A 21450-nucleotide genomic window follows, 5' to 3' on the forward strand; every position below is an offset into this window, starting at 1 on the left:
AAGAGCTGATTAAGGGAAAGAACATTCTGTGAAGTTTAAGGCGGCTGCTGCTGTGTCCTTCTGCAAAGTGCACCACGTGTTGGCTACTGCATGATGGTGTGTTCATGCCTGTGTGTGTGTGTGTGTGTCGGTGTGTGTGTGTGCTTTGCAGTTGTTTTAGTTGATGTCGGCAAAGACATGCTATGGATACAGTGTAATGTTGACGCAATGCTGAGCATGCACCTAGTCAACTGCAGGAGGTTCTCTCTCCTTTTCAATGCCTCTTCCTCTCTCTTCCTTTCTTCTGATTATCTACACATACTTTTTCTACATTCTTGTCTTCTGCATTTGTCTCTTTACACATGTTTCAAAACATTAAGACAGATAAACATAACATTTCATAATCTCTAAATAATAAATAAATAAATCTCTTAAAGTATGTGTCTTTGTCTTTCTCTATCGCTCTCTCTTTGTCTCTCTCAATTTGTCATGACTACAGCTCCTGCAAATGTCTGGCTTTCACTGTAATTAATGTCCTGTGTGATAGTCCCAACACCATAATCTAATAACCATCCTTCTAGTAAATTAGTTTACACATTCTCTCTCTCTCTCTCTCTCTCTCTCTCACTTTTTATTTCTCTCTACCGCTCCAACAGCAATTCTTCACTATTCCTATTTTTCCGGTAAAAAAATAAATCCCATATGGCTACTGATCAGGTTACCTATATCCTGACTCTATCTTTATCCCTGCTCGTTTACATGTACAGGATACTCCCTCATCATTATCCCCCATACAGACCAAGTAGCGGCCATTTTAGTGGCATGAGTGTGCAGAATTGCACACATACAAAATAGCTATGGTATGTTGTGTCATTACAATTTTGACCAGACCTAAAATATCTGTTGTAACTGAAAACCCAGTTAAATCAAGCAGGTAAAGACAGTTCGAGTACAGGGAACCATGATTACCAATTTGTCCGCTGATTGTAACATTTCCTCAGGTCATCTGGCCTGCAAGGACTTACGGTCCTTACAGTAAACCAGTAGGATAAATCATGAAGCAGGAAAGAACTACACTGTAATAATGTTTATAAACTACAGATATTAAAGCAATGTGTAAAAAAGGGAAACTACTAAATATGTTTTTTTGTTAATATGGATGTAAAAGTATCTATAAAGGGTAATAGATGGCTAAAATAAAATTTTAGCCATCAGAGAGACTACACAGATTCAGACTTCTCTGATCAGATTGAAATCAGATTGAAATCACTTTGAGGATTGTGAGTAGGGTTAACATAATGGTAAATAATGTCCCACTGGTGTCTACCCTGCCCTGAGGGAAAAATAAATACAATTATCTAAATTAATCTATTTATTTTCATATCATATTGTAGTTCAAAGCCTGCAACACCAAATTTCTGAACAACAGACCTCCAATGTATAATATGTATGCAAAGAGATTCACTGACCATATTTACTGTAACATTGCACTACAATGTGACCTTTTAGCCTTGAGCTACGGTTAGAAAACGGTGAATAGCTAAAGAAAGCAAGGCGTCAGTTGGTTTTGTGAGCTTCCTATGTTTTGTGATTACTTGGCATGGCCTCTCACGCTGCAGATCAACATAGACTACAGTATGGGCCTTGCGTTTTGATAATACCTCCTTATTTCTTATTTTGGAGAAAAGAAGACCGATAGACCTGGAAATCAAAGGTTATGTCCTCTGTTGTGAGTTAGCCCTGTACTTTAAAGGCTATGATGGCACATACATGAACAATGCCTGCTACACTTTTTTATTGCTGTACCATAGAGGTCTGTAATGCTTATGACACTAACAGTAATTTAAAAGCCCAGTTCAGCATATATAGAACTTTGATTAACTATTCATGAATGGCTATGGCTCATTCCTGAGCATGACATGGTCAATGTGCACAGATACCACTATTGTAGAAATGCACAACTCAGTGGCTGCTTCATACTGCATTGCATCATCTTTATCTATACAACATGCATCCCTATAAATTATTTTATGGATCTCTCTCCATCTTTCTCTCTTTCCTTCCTTCATTCATCCCTCCTTTCATATGGAGCCTGAGTCTTCCATCTCTCTTGTTGAGGGCAGAGCACCAGCTATGCCTCAGTGATAATACTGGAATGACTGGAAATGTGATAAACGAGCCACAGACAGATTGCTGCCTTTATAGTTGGTTAGATGGTCCTCATTCTCTTAAGTTGATAAAGTAAACAGTAGTGGTGTAGTAATTAGGCAGCAATGTTGTTATTAATATGTTTTCTACCATAGAACAAACTTACTATTAGAATCATCAGGAGTTATACTTAAAAGAAATGCACATTTACAAACATTACATTTGACTTTTATTTCAATAGTGAAAGAGATTGAGAAGGTTAGAAAGGGACAGCAAAAAACATTTTGTCTTTAGGAATGTTTAGAGACAGGTTGGAAACTTCCGAAGCCTTAGGCTAGTGTAAACCACTCTAGTACTCTTCTCCCTCATCCTCTCCTTCGGCACTATCTGCCCCAACTTCCTCGTAATCTTTCTCCAAGGCAGCCATGTCCTCCCTGGCCTCAGAGAACTCGCCCTCCTCCATACCCTCACCTACGTACCAGTGCACAAAGGCACGCTTGGCGTACATCAGGTCAAACTTGTGGTCCAGACGAGCCCAGGCCTCTGCTACAGCAGTGGTGTTGCTGAGCATGCACACAGCCCTCTGAACCTTAGCCAGATCTCCGCCAGGCACAACAGTGGGGGGCTGGTAGTTGATACCAACCTTAAAACCAGTGGGGCACCAATCTACAAACTGGATAGAGCGTTTGGTCTTAATTGTGGCGATGGCAGCATTAACATCTTTAGGTACCACATCACCACGGTACAGCAGACAGCACGCCATGTACTTTCCATGGCGAGGGTCGCATTTTACCATCTGATTGGCTGGTTCAAAACAGGCATTAGTGATCTCTGAGACAGTTAGCTGCTCATGGTAAGCCTTCTCTGCAGAGATGACAGGGGCATAGGTGGCCAGGGGAAAGTGGATACGAGGGTAGGGCACCAAGTTGGTCTGGAATTCTGTCAGATCAACATTGAGGGCGCCATCAAATCTGAGGGAAGCAGTGATTGAGGAAACAATCTGACTGATCAACCTATTAAGGTTGGTGTAGGAGGGGCGCTCAATATCAAGGTTCCTACGACAAATATCATAGATGGCCTCATTGTCCACCATGAAAGCACAGTCAGAATGCTCCAGGGTGGTGTGGGTGGTCAGGATGGAGTTGTAAGGCTCCACCACAGCAGTGGACACCTGGGGAGCTGGGTAAATGGAGAACTCAAGCTTAGACTTCTTGCCGTAGTCAACAGACAGGCGTTCCATCAGCAGGGAAGTGAAACCAGAACCGGTACCACCTCCAAAGCTGTGGAAAACCAGGAAACCCTGGAGACCAGTGCACTGGTCAGCCTAGAGAGAGAGAGAGGTTTCATATTGTTGAATACAAATGTTATATGTAGATAAACAGTGAATCATTTTGACATTTACAAGACATTTCAAAGATTTTGGTGATAGGTCTCACCAGTTTACGAATCCTGTCCAGAACCAGATCAATGATCTCTTTTCCGATAGTGTAATGCCCACGGGCATAGTTGTTGGCTGCATCCTCCTTTCCAGTAATCAGCTGCTCAGGGTGGAAGAGCTGGCGGTAAGTTCCTGAGCGCACCTCATCTAACAACAAAAAAACCTGTTAGGCCGAGAAAATCTAAAACAACATTTTTGTAGATTAACTACAAAAATCATCTTACCAATGACTGTGGGCTCCAGATCTACAAACACAGCTCTCGGCACATGCTTTCCAGCTCCAGTTTCACTGAAGAAGGTGTTGAAGGAGTCGTCTCCTCCTCCGATGGTCTTATCACTGGGCATCTGACCGTCTGGCTGGATCCCATGCTCCAGACAGTACAGTTCCCAGCATGCATTGCCAATTTGGACGCCAGCCTGGCCAACGTGGACGGAGATACACTCACGCTGTGGATGAAAGAACAATTTTGTTAAAATTACTGAACCTAAAAGCGACCTAAGTGACAGGAACAACTACCGATCTGTGTCTGGACAGCTGAGTGCACACACCCAAAAGGAGACAAGACTTCTTTTTGTTTCACTATGCATAAAATCACATGATCAGCCTTTCAAGGGAAGCACGGCTCCAATCATGGTAAGTGCCTTACTGCAACCATCTTTGGAGGAAAATGTCCACCGAAATTACTGCTTCTGTAATTTATAAACCCCTGAATCCCAGTGGGTAGTCAAGACATACATATATTTAGGTGTGGTAAATTCATTAAATTAATAAGACCATGGTAAGAAATGTTTGGGTGAGGAAAGTATTCGTGTAGATTTCACATTGGAAGAGGTCTCATGTTTCCCCTCACATTTCGAAATTATATATATTCGTGTCCCTCACTCATTGAATCAGTAACGTGTGTGATTGGGGTAGGAACAGGTTGCGCTTTGACATCCCCCGTTTTACAAGCCACGCCTTTAAAACAATGGGAAGATCATAAATGATGAGGAACGTCATAACCACGCGTTCGGGCAGAGGCTCTCGGTCTATGGGCTCACACAGGACAATGGCAGTGACTTTGTGGTAATCCCTGTTGTAAATGCAAATGAAAGTCAGCACTAGGGGTGATTACGGGTAGGTTGTTGGAGGCAAGAATGCCCGAAACTGCCAAATAGATTGGGACGCTATTTGGATAAGGTAGCTTTTTACCCTGTTGGATAAAAGTATGTCTGAATTCGCTCAAAAGCATTATTGAAAACTGATGATGACAGTAAACGAAATGGAATCCCTCTCATGCAACAGATTCGAAATGGCGCACTGTCATGTCATTCTGTCGTTTGATTCATTGAATGTGAGATCTGATCGCGCTTGGGAAAAAAATAATCTAATCTAATCTTCAAAAGGCCACGTGGTTAACGATTTTTGTATCACATTATTTTCCCTAGTAGCCAGATTTATCTGATTGTCTTATTACAATAGTTTCTCCATCGCCTACTTTAAAGATCATCTTGTACCGATGTAGCATACTGTTACTTTGTATCTGTGCTAGTCTGCACTGGTCAGAGAGCGGGGAAGAGATGAGGAAGGAATTAGCTAACGACGCCCAACCTAGCCATGGACTCCTAACCTATTCTGTGGCGCAGAAAAAGAAAACTATCGCCAACTCATCAAACCGTGTGTTCAAAGAGCCGTTGCCATGTCACAAAGATAGTTGGGTAGTGGATATGCCATTTTAAAATATATTTCATTATGGATGGGTGTCGACTGGACCAACAATTAGGCTACTGCATTGTAAAAATAATAATTTAACATTTCACAATATAGGCCTAGACTAATATCAGACATTTAGTATATGAGGCAGGTAGGCCTATCTTATGTTTTTGTGTCATGTTTAATTGACAACCTGAGTCTAATTGTACAATTTCTTGACACCTTACGAAAATAAACTTAAACTACATAACAATTCAAGTCATTCTCTCACTCACACTTACCATGTCTAAGAAGAGGAGTTAAAATGTAGAATAAAGTTAAAACAAGAAATCGTAGTTAATAACAACTCTCACACAACGACCTTAAGGAGTCAATAGTGAGAAGTTTGAACAAACGGAGCTCGGGCGGGGCTTTTTATATGGCTTTTGAGAGTCGGCGACAACTGGGCGGGCTTTGGACTGCGCACAGCACGGAAAAATGCCATGTAGTTCGTCCTATTGGACCATTTAAATATACATGCAAATGCTTTTTGTATAAACCGTTTGGTCACGAATACCGAAAGCAACTTGATCATGCCTGAATATTGTTAGAAGTTTAACACCTTCTCACTAGGCCCATTGTATATTCTACCTACCTAAATGTTAATACATTGTGTACGGCCATAGTTACAGATGTTAAACATGTGTATCTAAGCTTGTACCATTACTATTTTAATTAGATCCAAATCCAGTACATCTGTGGTGTTTTGAAGGAAAAAAAAGACAATACCAAAAAATTAGTGCGCACAGGCCAGACACTGAATGTGTGGAGAAGTAAAATTATTCATGGCTATACAGCCCCTCTTTTTAGTGTGAAGATAGATGACTTTGCCCATTAGCCCCACCACACACTCAAATACATTTTGCTGACTCTGCTAGGTCATCAACATGTACAGTTGGTTAGGGATTTGTCATGGAAAGTAGCATCAGCAGGCCTTTTTATAATCAATACTAGTTTATCACTCATGGTGCATAAATGTTGCTATGGGGTAAGCTAAATTACTTGGGAAATCATACAAAAATAAATAATGATGATACTGTATGTGACATTCAAATTAATTACATAGGCCTATCATACAAATTTATTTTACTGATGGCTTATCCAGTGATGTGCATGAGGTGAATGAGACAGATTAATATACATATTTGGGGAAATGTCTGTCTGACATCGCACTCATCACTGTCACACCACAGGATGGAGCTAAAAATCTGTGTCCTCAGTTGTTTTATACGTGGGCAAGGTGTGCCTTGAAATGTTAATATTGCCAACTCAAGATGCTATTCACCCTGCAAATTAATTCAAGTTTTCTTATGAATTGTTTTATCAGTATAATTGCCAAGACTATACAAGCAAACATTGGCCGGGTTTCGGAAACCCGGCCATTATCTGTCCTCTTATAAAATATGTGATGCAAGTGTAATAAAAAAACACCAATTCAACATTCATTAATTCATTAATAATTTATTAGGCAGTCGCCTCAAAATAACAGAACAGGTACATAAAAAGATGAGATATTCGGAATATATTCCATCATAGTCAAATGTTTAGATTCTGCAAAATCATTATACTGGTTCTATGCTAAGTTTTAAGGTAATTTAATAATTTGCCTTGCATTGGAGGTAATTGGGGGAACTAATATTCCTCTCCTTCTTCCTCTCCTTCTCCTTCAATGGAATCCACACCCACTTCCTCATAATCTTTCTCCAAGGCAGCCATGTCCTCCCTGGCCTCAGAGAACTCGCCCTCCTCCATACCCTCACCTACGTACCAGTGCACAAAGGCACGCTTGGCGTACATCAGGTCAAACTTGTGGTCCAGACGAGCCCAGGCCTCTGCTACAGCAGTGGTGTTGCTGAGCATGCACACAGCCCTCTGAACCTTAGCCAGATCTCCGCCAGGCACCACAGTGGGGGGCTGGTAGTTGATACCAACCTTAAAACCAGTGGGGCACCAATCTACAAACTGGATAGAGCGTTTGGTCTTAATTGTGGCGATGGCAGCATTAACATCTTTAGGTACCACATCACCCCGGTACAGTAGACAGCATGCCATGTACTTTCCGTGACGAGGGTCGCATTTTACCATCTGATTGGCTGGTTCAAAGCAAGCATTAGTGATCTCAGCAACTGAGAGCTGCTCATGGTAAGCCTTCTCTGCAGAGATGACAGGGGCATAGGTGGCCAGGGGAAAGTGGATACGAGGGTAGGGCACCAAGTTGGTCTGGAATTCTGTCAGATCAACATTGAGGGCACCATCAAATCTGAGGGAGGCAGTGATTGAGGAGACAATCTGACTGATCAACCTGTTAAGGTTGGTGTAGGAGGGGCGCTCAATATCAAGGTTCCTACGACAAATATCATAGATGGCCTCATTGTCCACCATGAAAGCACAGTCAGAATGCTCCAGGGTGGTGTGGGTGGTCAGGATGGAGTTGTAAGGCTCCACCACAGCAGTGGACACCTGGGGAGCTGGGTAAATGGAGAACTCAAGCTTAGACTTCTTGCCGTAGTCAACAGACAGGCGTTCCATCAGCAGGGAAGTGAAACCAGAACCGGTACCACCTCCAAAGCTGTGGAAAACCAGGAAACCCTGGAGACCAGTGCACTGGTCAGCCTAGAGAGAGAGAGAGAGGTTTCATATTGTCGAATACAAATGTTATATGTAGATAAACAGTGAATCATTTTGACATTTACAAGACATTTCAAAGATTTTGGTGATAGGTCTCACCAGTTTACGAATCCTGTCCAGAACCAGATCAATGATCTCTTTTCCGATAGTGTAATGCCCACGGGCATAGTTGTTGGCTGCATCCTCCTTTCCAGTAATCAGCTGCTCAGGGTGGAAGAGCTGGCGGTAAGTTCCTGAGCGCACCTCATCTAATAACAAAAAAACCTGTTAGGTCAAGAAAATCTAAAACAAAATTTTTGTAGATTAACTACAAAAATCATCTTACCAATGACTGTGGGCTCCAGATCTACAAACACAGCTCTTGGCACATGCTTTCCAGCTCCAGTCTCACTGAAGAAGGTGTTGAAAGAGTCGTCTCCTCCTCCGATGGTCTTATCACTGGGCATCTGACCGTCTGGCTGGATCCCATGCTCCAGACAGTACAGTTCCCAGCAGGCATTGCCAATTTGGACACCAGCTTGGCCCACATGTACGGAGATACACTCACGCTGTAGGAGTCAGAGTATATTAAACAATCATTCTAAATAGATCTTGAAATCTAATAACGATTAAAAAACTGGAATAACCAGGAAGTATACTTCTATGAACCATAAGATTAAGAATCAATAGTCCCCCTTAATAAAAACAAAGTATGACTGACAAAATAGCCGGTAATATAGGCTATAGCGCAAGCTAAAACGGACATTGCTCAAGTAACATACTTTGAAATATGGACTACATTGAATATTAGGGCAATTCACTTATACTCATTTCGCGCATTTGTTACCTACATGATTTTAATTAAAACCTATATGACCTTTTCTGTTTTAGAAGCATATTTAGGCCTGTTTGTTATTCAAACAGTGAATACCATATTTTCAAATATTGTAAACTAAAAATACATGGTTATAAGCATGCTATAACAAATATAGTTTCAGTGCGCTTCAGCTCCTTTTAGTCGCGTATGACATTTATATATAGGCCTATATAGCTCACTATTGAAAATAGCCTACATCAAACATCTCATTGCGCCGATACAAAAGTATGGATAACATTATATGAAGCCTGTTTTAAGGGAAAAGAGAGAAATACAAGAAAAATATATTGTAATATTTTAAATACTGGGCTCACCATTTTGGTTCCTTGATAAGGAGGCGCCGAAAGATGAACAGTGAATGGAATGCACACTTCTAGGCAACTAGCGGGCTAGGCGCGAATAACAGCGGGTGGAAAAGAAGAAGGCGGTGCTATAAGCACCGAATAGAACTGCCACAAGCACACAATTACCCAAAGAACAAAGGAATAGCCTGATGATAAACTTACTTTTTTACGAGTTCTTCTATTTAAAATATTATAAAAAAATTCAAAGTTAAACATCTGAAATCTGACTGCTTATTTTTTGTCAAGCCTTGAAGGTGATGCCTAAATGTATAAGGCAGTTTTTGGTTAAGGAAAGATGGAGAGTGCCACCTCAAGGGTGTGGCAACAGCTCACTTTCCAAGGTAAACTGTCATGAGCTTTAGGCCACTTACATCCTTGAGTGAAGCTTTAAGTAATCTAACTCCTTCATTAAACAAGGCACACACACGCACAATCAATATTTTTCTTGTGATGTATGGATGGAGTGCCAAATGTTGCCTATTTGATTTTGTGATTGTATTAAACATAATTTGAAAACTGAATAACACTAATGGAAAAAGAAAACATAAATGTACACAGACATCTTTGGCTTTTTGAAGTAACAGCCCCATCCTATACACCCCCCACCCACATCATCTCTGGCTCGGGCGCAGCCTCACCCTCTGCCTTTGTTCATGATTTTGCTGCAGTGACGTCACTCCCCTCCTCTGCAGTTGTCATGTGACCAGTATGTCATTGTGCCATCAGCACATACAAGCAGCCTCAGCGGTACTCCCTGCACCACATTGCTTCTACTGGTGACCGAATCATCAGATATCTCCCTAGGGAGCAGATAGTAGGTTGTGTGTTGGAAAGCTGCAAATCTCTCTGCTGTCCATTCAAATTTGTCTGAGTCAAATTCACTTCCTTCCAACAATGCCACACCCTACTTATTAGAACATTTTCAATAAAAGCAAGTTCATTCAAAGACATTCAAGAAATTCAAAAATTATGCAAATCATAGGGCAACCCCTCTGAGTAAGGCGTGATACATTGTGTGTGTGTCAGTCACACACCAAAAGCTATGTAGTCTTCCTCAAATGTAAAGGTTTGTATTGGCAAAATGTTACCTAAATAAGGTTTAAGTGTCTTGTCATGTAGGGTATATACCCGTTTATCCACGTAATACTATAAGTGAAACCATTCGGTTTCTCAGCCTGGTCTTGGCAAAAAAAAGTGTCGAACTGACTACAGCGATGGAGCAAACACAGCTTTCGGTGGTGGCCATCCTAATGTATTAATTTATTCATGTCTTCTAGGTTCAGCCCTCTTTGCGACACTACAAGTACTAGCGCGCCACAGTGTTAGAGATCAGTTACTACATCGACTCTTAGCTGTCGGATAAAGTAACTTCAACCGAAGACAACATAAGAGAAACATTTTTTGTTCTTTTTAATCGATATATTCCCGTAATATCCCTCTACATCAGTAAACATGGTGAGTAATCTGTTGTTTGTCACATTGTGGTGATAATACAGATAACTGTTGTGTTGGCTTATTTAATCACAGTAGCCTACTCACCTTTCTATCTATCTATCTATCTATCTATCTATCTATCTATCTATCTATCTCTATAAACTAAATAGGCAAGTCATCTTATCTGGTTCACGGATCAAATAGGCTACTACATGATGGGCACATTGTTGGTTTTAAAACCGTTTAAAGGAATAGCCTGCACGGTTGGCTGTAAGAAGATTAGAAGCCTATGATAAACGCTTACGTTATACACTAATACGAGTCGATTAATTAGTTTAGCGTGAAATGTTTTCCTGTTTTAGATTTTTTGTTGTTAATTATGGTATAACGTACACACGTTTCATTAACATCAGCCTTGTCTGGGTGAATTATAGGCTATGCTATACCGCCACCATATATTGCCTACCTGCAATTATCTTTTCAAATTGCTGTTTCTTTAGTGATAATCAGATAATAGACCATTTTTAATTGAGTCAGGTGGAAATACAATTTGTCTAAATGTAGTCAAAATAGCGAAGTCTGTTATCGAACATTCTAGATCTCTTGCTCACCAAACCCCTCCGTTTTATAATGACCGATGGAATTTGCCATATTCACGATTGTGAGTCGAAATGTTTTATACTTTACTTTACTGCAGAGAAGTGCAGAGAAGTTACAGGTATAAATTCTAGATAGTTTATTCAGCAGCCGTGATTAGCTTCTAGACTATACTCATATAATCACAGCTTGAACATTGAAAATAAAGTATTTGAGCTATTACCATCCCTGTATTAGAGCTATAGTCACAGAACATGGGGTATGGGCAAGGGGCACCTTTATCCCATCAGGCCTATGCTGCCTAGTATGTATATGGTTCTCAATATGTGATTTTAGTGACAGGGGGAGGGTGTAATCGGTTAGGAGACTTTTGCATCAGCCTCCAACAGATGGATTATTTTAGTTGCACTATATTTGTTCTATTGTCATCCTATGAGTGCTATTCTGTTTCACAACTCAATTCAAAATAATATGCATGTTAGCTGCTAATGACAGTTGTTACGAGAATCGTAGGTCTACATCCTTTTTTATGTGAAATGTAAAGTGTAGTTTACACATAGTAGGCAACAACCAAATGGAATTGAATTAAAAAATGTATTTTGCAATTTGCTTAAAATAAATTAAGCAAAAATATAGACAACTTTCAAAACCTGCATACAACTCTTTGTAAAATCTTTCATGACAACAATGAAGGCAACATTTCATTGCATATTCTGAAGCAAGTGACTGCTAGTGGCCAGTTGCCTAGCAACAGAGATAGCTTGGCCATATGTGGTGTAAATCCTTTGGTAACAGCAGGGTGGAGCTGCTAAGAGGAAGAGAGGGGGGAGGGGGGAGGGAGGAGGAAGAATGGGGGATGGTGGTGTGATTCGTCATCAATTCTGCACTGAAACTGGCGTCTCTCCCTCTCTCTCTCATGTTCTTGCAGTTCAGGGCGGTGCCTCAACATGGCACCATTCCCACTTTCTAAATCCCATTCATGTACCCAGAACAGAGAAGAGGATTGTGCAAAGTGACTGCTAGACTGCATGGGAAAAATGCTACTTTATTGTTTTGCCCCCTTTACTCCTTTTAGACAAATAAGTGGGTCTTGCATATTTGCGCACTGATCTTATAATATTAACTTTTTCTGTTTTTCTCATCAGCGTGAGTGCATCTCCATCCACGTTGGCCAGGCTGGCGTCCAAATTGGCAATGCATGCTGGGAACTGTACTGTCTGGAGCATGGGATCCAGCCGGACGGTCAGATGCCCAGTGATAAGACCATCGGAGGAGGAGACGACTCCTTCAACACCTTCTTCAGTGAAACTGGAGCTGGAAAGCATGTGCCGAGAGCTGTGTTTGTAGATCTGGAGCCCACAGTCATTGGTAAGATGATTTTAGAAACAAATGTATATGATTTTTAACTATGGTCCTGACATAGATTGGTGTGATTTCAGTGTGGTTTCACTGGTTTTACAGTTTCACTGTGGTCCTGACATAGACTATGTCAAATTCCACGGGTCCAGAGTTCTTGAACTAACAGCTCCTGATCCTTTTTTAAGATGAGGTGCGCACTGGAACTTACCGCCAGCTCTTCCACCCTGAGCAGCTGATTACTGGAAAGGAGGATGCAGCCAACAACTATGCCCGTGGGCATTACACTATCGGAAAAGAGATCATTGATCTGGTTCTGGACAGGATTCGTAAACTGGTGAGACCTATCACCAAAATCTTTGAAATGTCTTGTAAATGTCAAAATGATTCACTGTTTATCTACATATAACATTTGTATTCAACAATATGAAACCTCTCTCTCTCTCTAGGCTGACCAGTGCACTGGTCTCCAGGGTTTCCTGGTTTTCCACAGCTTTGGAGGTGGTACCGGTTCTGGTTTCACTTCCCTGCTGATGGAACGCCTGTCTGTTGACTACGGCAAGAAGTCTAAGCTTGAGTTCTCCATTTACCCAGCTCCCCAGGTGTCCACTGCTGTGGTGGAGCCTTACAACTCCATCCTGACCACCCACACCACCCTGGAGCATTCTGACTGTGCTTTCATGGTGGACAATGAGGCCATCTATGATATTTGTCGTAGGAACCTTGATATTGAGCGCCCTACATACACCAACCTTAACAGGTTGATCAGTCAGATTGTTTCCTCAATCACTGCCTCCCTCAGATTTGATGGTGCCCTCAATGTTGATCTGACAGAATTCCAGACCAACTTGGTTCCCTACCCTCGTATCCACTTTCCCCTGGCCACCTATGCCCCTGTCATTTCTGCAGAGAAGGCTTACCATGAGCAGCTCTCAGTTGCTGAGATCACTAATGCTTGCTTTGAACCAGCCAATCAGATGGTAAAATGCGACCCTCGTCACGGAAAGTACATGGCATGCTGTCTACTGTACCGGGGTGATGTGGTACCTAAAGATGTTAATGCTGCCATCGCCACAATTAAGACCAAACGCTCTATCCAGTTTGTAGATTGGTGCCCCACTGGTTTTAAGGTTGGTATCAACTACCAGCCCCCCACTGTGGTGCCTGGCGGAGATCTGGCTAAGGTTCAGAGGGCTGTGTGCATGCTCAGCAACACCACTGCTATTGCAGAGGCCTGGGCTCGTCTGGACCACAAGTTTGACCTGATGTACGCCAAGCGTGCCTTTGTGCACTGGTACGTAGGTGAGGGTATGGAGGAGGGCGAGTTCTCTGAGGCCAGGGAGGACATGGCTGCCTTGGAGAAAGATTATGAGGAAGTGGGTGTGGATTCCATTGAAGGAGAAGGAGAGGAAGAAGGAGAGGAATATTAAGGTGAATTCACATCAGTCACCCACTCCTAAGCTAATCACTGATCCTACATTGAAATGACTCAGCTTTCCTTATCAGTGTAGGAAACTGCTAGCAAGCACTATCACATGTCATAGCTGTAGAATTTGTTTTCTGATCAATTAAATGTGCTGTGGCTGTATTCTGGGAATGTAACGGTTTTGAATAATTGTTTATTCATGTGTTCTTTACACTCAGCTGTCCGTCATCTCAACTGTGATATGCAATAAATTATTGAGTCTTTAAAAAATGTTCAAGTCATTTTGAAAGATATTCAGTGGGACTGAGGGAGTCTTGTCCCTACTCACATATTCCACGATTGCATTGTGATTTCAATGTTATGGTCTAATGAAAGTTAGGAATGATTCACATTAAGTTAAATGCAATTTTATTACAATGTTACATCCTTATTAACATACGTATTTGAGTTTCTAAAGGCAGAAACAGTTACGAGTAGAGAAAGCAGGAATGCAAGTTTTCTGGACGCGTATCTACAGTAGATATTTTACAGAGTCTTGTTTTTGCAAGGGGACAGTGAATGTGTAATAAAACAGCAATTTCACGTAAGATTAGTTTAGACTTAAGTTAATAGGTTGACAACCCTACAGAGTTAAAAGAAGACTATAAGAAACGCCAAATATGTTACCTGATACTTTTAACTAATTAAACTTATTGAATATAAAAAGACTGAGTCAAAATAAATATTTATTTTGTAAAGTAATACACTGTCGGAATTTAAAATTTGATTTGATTTATTAATGATCCTTCTGTGTACATTTTATTTTATTGAAGTTGCTTCCAGTGCCACAACACAACTGAATACAGTGAATTGACATTAGTCAACAGTGTTTGTCTTAACGTAAGGGTGTCTGTTAAAAGGTATGTTATTTCGAATTGTTATTTGTGAGGTGGTGGTTATGTTGGCGGTCACACCACCCTTCCCTGCAGCAATGGACGGCTCTCTCCAGGTGATTGTCGACTCAGCAAATTCCACAGCAGCAATGGCACTGATGTAATTGTAGAGCTACCTCCACCGTTGCCTGAGTTTTCTGTCAGAGGACGATACTGCTTGAACCGCCTAATGAGGATATTAACAATAAGTTACTGCTGTCATTTTCAGTTTTCCTTCATTATATAATACCTTTGTAGTATACCAAATGCGAGTGAAACAGCAACATCACTTCTCTGTATAAAACTGTATTTCACTTACTTGTATGTTAAAGCAATGGTTCCAATAGCACAGACAAGAACCATCACACCCAAGACGGCAGCCACAGTACCTGCTGTGGAGGAGTTGGAGCCTGCAACCAAAACACAAGATGAGGAAAAGAGACATGCAAATAATTTTAATGGAGGTTCATTTAAGCTTAGTCAATCAGGTGCTTTGTATCTTTCCCTTACCTACTGTGACACTGACTCTGGCACTGGCCATAGCCAGACTGACATCATTGGTCAAGGACACATTAATGCAGAAAACTCCAGAGTTGTTAAAGAACTGACGAAGAATCATCTGGCATTCTGGAGAGGGTGTCACAGCACTGCACACAGTCTGCACAGGTGTGGCACAGTCTGCTTCCGAGATCACTGTGCACACCTCATTTGGCAGGCTGGAAAAAGGATATAATTTGATTTGTTAGATTATACTAAATAACTTGTATTCCTATTCTGAAAGTATATTTTAATCCCCTTTTCTTAGATACCAACCTTCCTTGGCAGGTTATGGTGAGGTCCACTGCATTCTGCTCCACCTCAGTAGTCAGGGACACCACATTAACCACCTGGATGATCTCTGCACTCTCAATACCCTCTGACAAGACATTTCATACAGAAGGTTGGGATTACACTATGTACCAAAGTTTGTCTACATTCAAATTGTATAATAATTACACGTTAGCTCACCAATAACATCCAATGCTGTGGAGAAGGAGCCATAACGGTAGACCATACAGCCTGCGTTAGCCTCAAGTTCTGGAGCCTGTCTTTTAGCCAAAACAAGAGCCACTTGGGCTGCCTCTGTGCCTGCCTCTACTTCTGCTACAACTTCACCATCAGCTGGAGCAGTTATCTCATTCAATGCTGCTGACACTGGGGAAAGGAAAATATGTTATGCCAATCATCATATCCACAGATTTAATGTTGCTGTAACCTAATTGTAATAATGTAAGAGGAATGTTCTTATGTCACTTAAATGGGTACCTGTAGTTGCTGCGGCCTCATTCACTGTCTCTACGATTTCAGCCTCGGCATCAGCTGCAGGGACAGCAGCTACTGCCTCTTCTACAGCTGCATCTTCTGTGGCGGCAGGAACTATGACATTGTCAGCAGCGTCCACGGTCTCTTCCGCGGTGACCTCTGCAGCAGCCGTAGCCTCCACCTCGGCTTCACCTCCTGCAGCTTCCTCAGGAGCAACTGGAGCCACAGCAGGGACCTCTGGAAAGACTGTGGCTGCCAGGTCAACTGTGGCTTCCACTTCTTCTGCCACGGGGGCTACTGACACAGTGGCGTCAATGACAGGCACTTCTGCAGCAGCCGTTGCTGCCATGACTACGGCAGTCTCGTCAGCAGCAGCTGCCTCCGTGTCTACCACCGCCCCAGCTGTCTCCTCAGCCACAGCAGCAACAGGTACAGCGGTAGCTCCCTCCACTGCTGGCACAACAGTTGCCACAGCGGCAGCGGCTGCCACAATGTCCTCTGCAGCAACGCCTACTTCTGCAACAGGGGCAGCAGCAGGGTCTACGGTAGCAGGAACGATGGCTGCATCTTCAGCTGCAGGGTCAGGGACAGCAACAGTAGCATCATCTACAGCAGGGGCCACTGAGGCCACCTCCACTCCCACTGAAGCTGCATCTGTGTCTACCACTGCAGCTGTGTCAGTGTCTCCAGCAGGCTGCACCGAGGCTGCCAGCGAGAGGTCATCGGCAGGAGCAGTCTCAGAGGCAGGCACATCCAGAGCAATGTCACCTGTCTCCTGGGTTGATGCAGGGGCTGGTGGGGCAGGGGCTGGGGTGGAGTCCATCACTACTACTGCTGGAACTGCCGAGGATTCCATGGATATCACTAGATTGAAAACAAGACACATACACATCACTGTTTGCTTGTGTCTATCCACTTTGTGCCATATAGCTATGTGTAGATATTGGTGTATCTTTCATGTGCAAGACAAGTTAAGTCTTCTTTAGTCATACTGACACATAAAATGGAGTATCAATATGTCTCACCGGCAGCTGTAGGATCTGCACAGCCGTTGGGGATGCTGGCCATCAGGACAACCTGAGGCCTGAAGGTACCAGCTGTGAGGTATGTATGTGTGACACTGCGCTCTCTTGAGATCAGAGTTCCACTGTTGTCCCCAAAGTCCCAGTTGAAGGTGATGTCAGAAGTGATGAGATACTGGCTGGGGTCATGTAGATTGATACTAAAGGCGATGGCTCTGTTCTGAATGAAACTCTGATCAGCCTGATTGATGTCATTCACTTGATTGAGACTCACAGTGAAAGGGATTTGATCTGGAAGGATATTATGTCAGAGATAAAATATGGAGAAGATTCACTGATATCCCATATAAAATGTCAAAAGTACAAGGTTTCCAGTATTCTCTTTTTTCTGCCCACCTGTGATAGAGAACGTTGTGGAGGCATAGCCAAGAGGAATGAACTTGTCCTTGCCACGGCAGTGGTAGATGACAACCTCCATATTGTAAGATCCCAGAGGGATGTTATCAGTGCCAATGGAGATGGATGAGGAGGGCCCATCTGCAACCTGCCAGTAACGTCCTAAAAGTAATAATTACTGCATTACTAAATAGAGTTATCATATATATTGCTTGTGTAAAATATGTATGTTTTAAATTTTATTTTACATAAAACATAATAGTAAATCTTATTTTTTTACCCCATGTCTTCCACACAAACACGTAGTGGGGTTTCCTGTCAGAGACCCGGGTGAAAGGGGTTCCATCGGGGAACACTCCGTTCCACTCCTGCTCCTGGTCAGGGTACACAGCCTGACCCTCATTGTACTGAGTTCCTAAGAATAGATCAGAATACAATCAGAACCCAATTGAAAAGTAACAGACATATGACTAATGTGGCTGTATTTGTAGGGTGAGCTTACCATTGATGGAGCAGTTTCTTGCCCACACTACTTGTCCATCAGGAAGCACTGTCTGGTTTTGTGGGAATCGAAGATCAATGTTGAAGGTTGCCTTGGCTCCGGTCAGGGTGGGGGCATCATTTTTTACATCAAAAGTAACTTCTCCGCCTAAAAACAGACACCACAATGTACATCCACACATTTTAAATGTCTAGGGATTGGGATTGGAAATATTACAATGGTGAGTGACCCACCTGCCCAACAATCCCTGTATCTGGAGTCTCCATCTTTCCACACTGGATAGAGACGTGAATTCCATGAGCGGTAGCGTGTAAAACGTGTTTTAGGCTCTGAAAAAAAAAAATTGTGAAAGACTTGATTGAATTTTTGCACTGTTAATTAAAAAGTTTAACTGTTTTTTTTTATGTATATAAAAACACTTGCTTAAAAGGAGTTGTTTCAGAGAGGGAATAAAAGTGGTGGAACTTGAAGGTATTTGGAGGTGGTGGGGGTTAGGGGAAAATGAGCAAGGTGGGGGTTCCAGGCAGTGGGAGTCACACGACCCCTGCAATCCCCCTCAATCCCTTTCATGTGACTCTCAGCTGAGCACCAGCAGTTGTAATCCCAACTGGGAGAATGAGAGAGCTCAGACATTAGGGCGGCCTTGTTTGCTTATTATAGGATTTATCTGTGTATTCGTTTGAGTAGTTGTATGTGTCTGTGTTGGATTGGTTCTACACGATTCATATACTATTCAAATTACCTCCTCTAAACCTGTAACTACTAAACATAATGTTCATTTGCAGGTGTTAATTGCTAGTCTTTGTTAAACACTGTTGATATACACTTACTGTTCATAATAATTGACATGTTGTTTAAAGTATATCTCTACAAATATTAGAAATCATAGTAATGTCACAGTGGCACCGTGATTAATTGTTGTTGCACCACACTTTATAATAAACCTGTAAATGGTAGCACAAAAAAAATCTGAGTATCTTTTAAGCATTAAGCATAAAATTAAGATAACTAATCCAACTCATTTGGATTTGTTTCTATTTCGTCTTTGCTGGATCACTTAAATATTAGACAGTATCCATAAAAAAAGACATCTTGCAAGAGGTAGTGTTTGGTATTTTGAGAAAAAAATACGACCGGCCATCAGCTACTTAACTGGCCTATTGGGCACTGGCCATTGGACATACCCATGTAACTTGTTACACTACCATTCTGTTTTAATGAAAACTATTTTCAAATTTGCACTAATATTTGCACTAATTTGTGATATATACTGTACATTGATTGATTGTAGCCTGCTATAATTTTAGGAGAACCCCCCCTGAAAGGGGAGAGGTAAATACAGTCCTCTGAATTCTATAAATGGTCAACAGTTGTTGAACCCTCTTAAAAATATAGAACATTAAGTTATATATTTACACACAATAAAAACTATTTTATATATTCATATATAAATATACTCACTTGCTGCATCTGCTGAGGAGAGAGCCAATACCAGCACCATCACTAAGGTCCTCATTGTGAGTGTTTGGGTGTGAGTCCTCTTTCTGAGCCTAGTTCCTTACCCCCAATCCTCAAAACCCAACACTACTACCCAAGTGACATGGGAAAGGGCGTTTTATTCTCTTTAAAAGACTATTGGACCTTAAATTACCATAGGATTGCCTCTTCACTGACATCACAGAGAGTTTGCTACTGGGAACCTCCCACCCAGGTCCACCGTGTGACCAGATGGACATCCCATCAGCTATGGTATGAGAACTGACATTTTTTCTACATTGATATGGAAAAGGAATTCTTTACTTTAAACAATATTTTAAGTATATTACATCTCTATATATATATGAAGTCATTGGAAATACATACCATAATGTTTTCTACTGATACTTTTTAGCCAGTAAAAATTATTTTGGTCTCAATGCATTACCAGAATTTAGTTAATTGATTTACCCCAGTAGTTCCATTATACTGGATCTAGTAATGGAGGTATATTGACAAATTATTATTGTTAATACTGAATTATTGTTTGCTCTACCTATTATTATTTTATGATAAATACACCTACACACTTCTGTAGATCTAGTAGGTTTTGCACATTGAATTTGTGAGAGTAATTAGCCTTTTCACTGATAATTATGCATTTCAACAACAAATCAAGTCAAACTGTTTAGAAAAAGTCTGACAGAGAATGTATTGTTCATTACCTAATGGCTTCTCCAATGAGAAGGAAACAGAGCTGGGCTGTCGTCATGCCTGGCTCGACATCCACCCTATCTGTGCATGGGGGGTCACAAGATGAGAGTGTGGGTGTACCAAATCAATAGCATCCTTTTATTTCTCCTCTTTTTCTCTGCAACCCAAGGCTGCACTGAGTATACCGTATGCTTATGGCAATCCACACACTGGAATACACTCGTGTTTGCTCTTTAACACTGTGGGTACTCTTTGTCCCTCATCTACATTCCACAGACTTGCAGGAAAATGAGCACGATTTCCATGTTGAACTAATGGGGTAGAAATAGAAAAAAGTCCAAATGGTTCAGTACAATAGTCACAATAAAGTATCATAACCTTATACTGGATAATCCTTTGTGTGAAAAAGCATAGATTCTGTAGATACATAAACACGACTTTAGAATAGCAAAAGATGCAACTAAGAAATCATAGAAATGCCTTGTACAAGAAAAAGTTTGAATGAAATTGTAACATTAGCATATGTTTTTGTTAATAATTATAGACACTCAAATGCAACACAGGTTAGCAGACAGTTAAACCATACAACTATGACGTAGGAAGTGATTAAATGTTTCTGGGAAGAAGAATGAAAGGAAAGCGATGAACATAAGCATTCCCCTTAAGGTATACGTAAATTAATTATGTTCATGCCTGACAAAGACACATGGTCTTTACTCAACATTCCTGCGTCGGTGAGATTGTTCAAGCTGCACTACATGTGACCCCCTCATGCACTAACAACAGTGCTGATGGCCAAATAAATCCTTCCCAAAGAGCACCTGATCCACAGTGCAAATGTGCCACCATTGGGCACAAACACTGTCTAAGCATGCTTGCCCAATGTCTCCACACACTTCCATAAAATCATGAATTTCTCTTCTCATGTGTGAAATAATGTGCACTACCTTGTCTTAGTTAATAATGTGTACATTGCTTACAGCAGGATTTCTACTACATAATGTAATGCTGATAAAAACAATTGAAAATGTAACAGTGCTTATTATGAAAATGAACAAGATGTGATCCCACAATTTTATGACCCACCATGCATGACAGTGGTGATCAGGTGATCACCCTGGATCAGGTGATATCTGAGATCAGACAGAGGGCAGAGAGGAAAAAGAGATAGATCAGTGGCAAGCAACCC

At 41.5% G+C, this 21450-nt stretch overlaps 3 protein-coding genes and 1 pseudogene across 3 annotated transcripts; 1 reads left to right on the forward strand and 3 right to left on the reverse strand.

Annotated features, from left to right (window-relative positions):
- Positions 1-2339: 2339 nt before the first annotated feature.
- LOC136949368 (tubulin alpha-1C chain) lies at positions 2340-5673 on the reverse strand. Its single transcript, XM_067243672.1, has 4 exons — positions 5540-5673; positions 3790-4012; positions 3564-3712; positions 2340-3451 (listed from the first exon to the last, which is right to left on the reverse strand). The coding sequence occupies exons 1-4, from the start codon at positions 5540-5542 to the stop codon at positions 2477-2479; spliced, it is 1350 nt and encodes a 449-aa protein (XP_067099773.1). The 5' UTR covers positions 5543-5673; the 3' UTR covers positions 2340-2476.
- Positions 5674-6748: 1075 nt separating this feature from the next.
- Positions 6749-9181, reverse strand: LOC136936302 (tubulin alpha-1B chain-like). Its single transcript, XM_067230120.1, has 4 exons — positions 9096-9181; positions 8251-8473; positions 8025-8173; positions 6749-7910 (listed from the first exon to the last, which is right to left on the reverse strand). The coding sequence occupies exons 1-4, from the start codon at positions 9096-9098 to the stop codon at positions 6930-6932; spliced, it is 1356 nt and encodes a 451-aa protein (XP_067086221.1). The 5' UTR covers positions 9099-9181; the 3' UTR covers positions 6749-6929.
- Positions 9182-10456: 1275 nt separating this feature from the next.
- Positions 10457-14149, forward strand: LOC136965874 (tubulin alpha-1B chain-like; annotated as a pseudogene).
- Positions 14150-14694: 545 nt separating this feature from the next.
- pmela (premelanosome protein a) lies at positions 14695-19587 on the reverse strand. The gene is made up of 12 exons (XM_067232991.1): positions 19533-19587; positions 18305-18400; positions 18072-18218; positions 17850-17984; positions 17570-17731; positions 17177-17464; positions 16155-17015; positions 15858-16043; positions 15663-15765; positions 15360-15565; positions 15169-15259; positions 14695-15036 (listed from the first exon to the last, which is right to left on the reverse strand). The coding sequence occupies exons 1-12, from the start codon at positions 19585-19587 to the stop codon at positions 14886-14888; spliced, it is 2481 nt and encodes an 826-aa protein (XP_067089092.1). The 3' UTR covers positions 14695-14885.
- Positions 19588-21450: the final 1863 nt, after the last annotated feature.

Source organism: Osmerus mordax, chromosome 1 (genome assembly GCF_038355195.1).
Source record: "Osmerus mordax isolate fOsmMor3 chromosome 1, fOsmMor3.pri, whole genome shotgun sequence".
Taxonomy (NCBI): Eukaryota; Metazoa; Chordata; class Actinopteri; order Osmeriformes; family Osmeridae; genus Osmerus; species Osmerus mordax.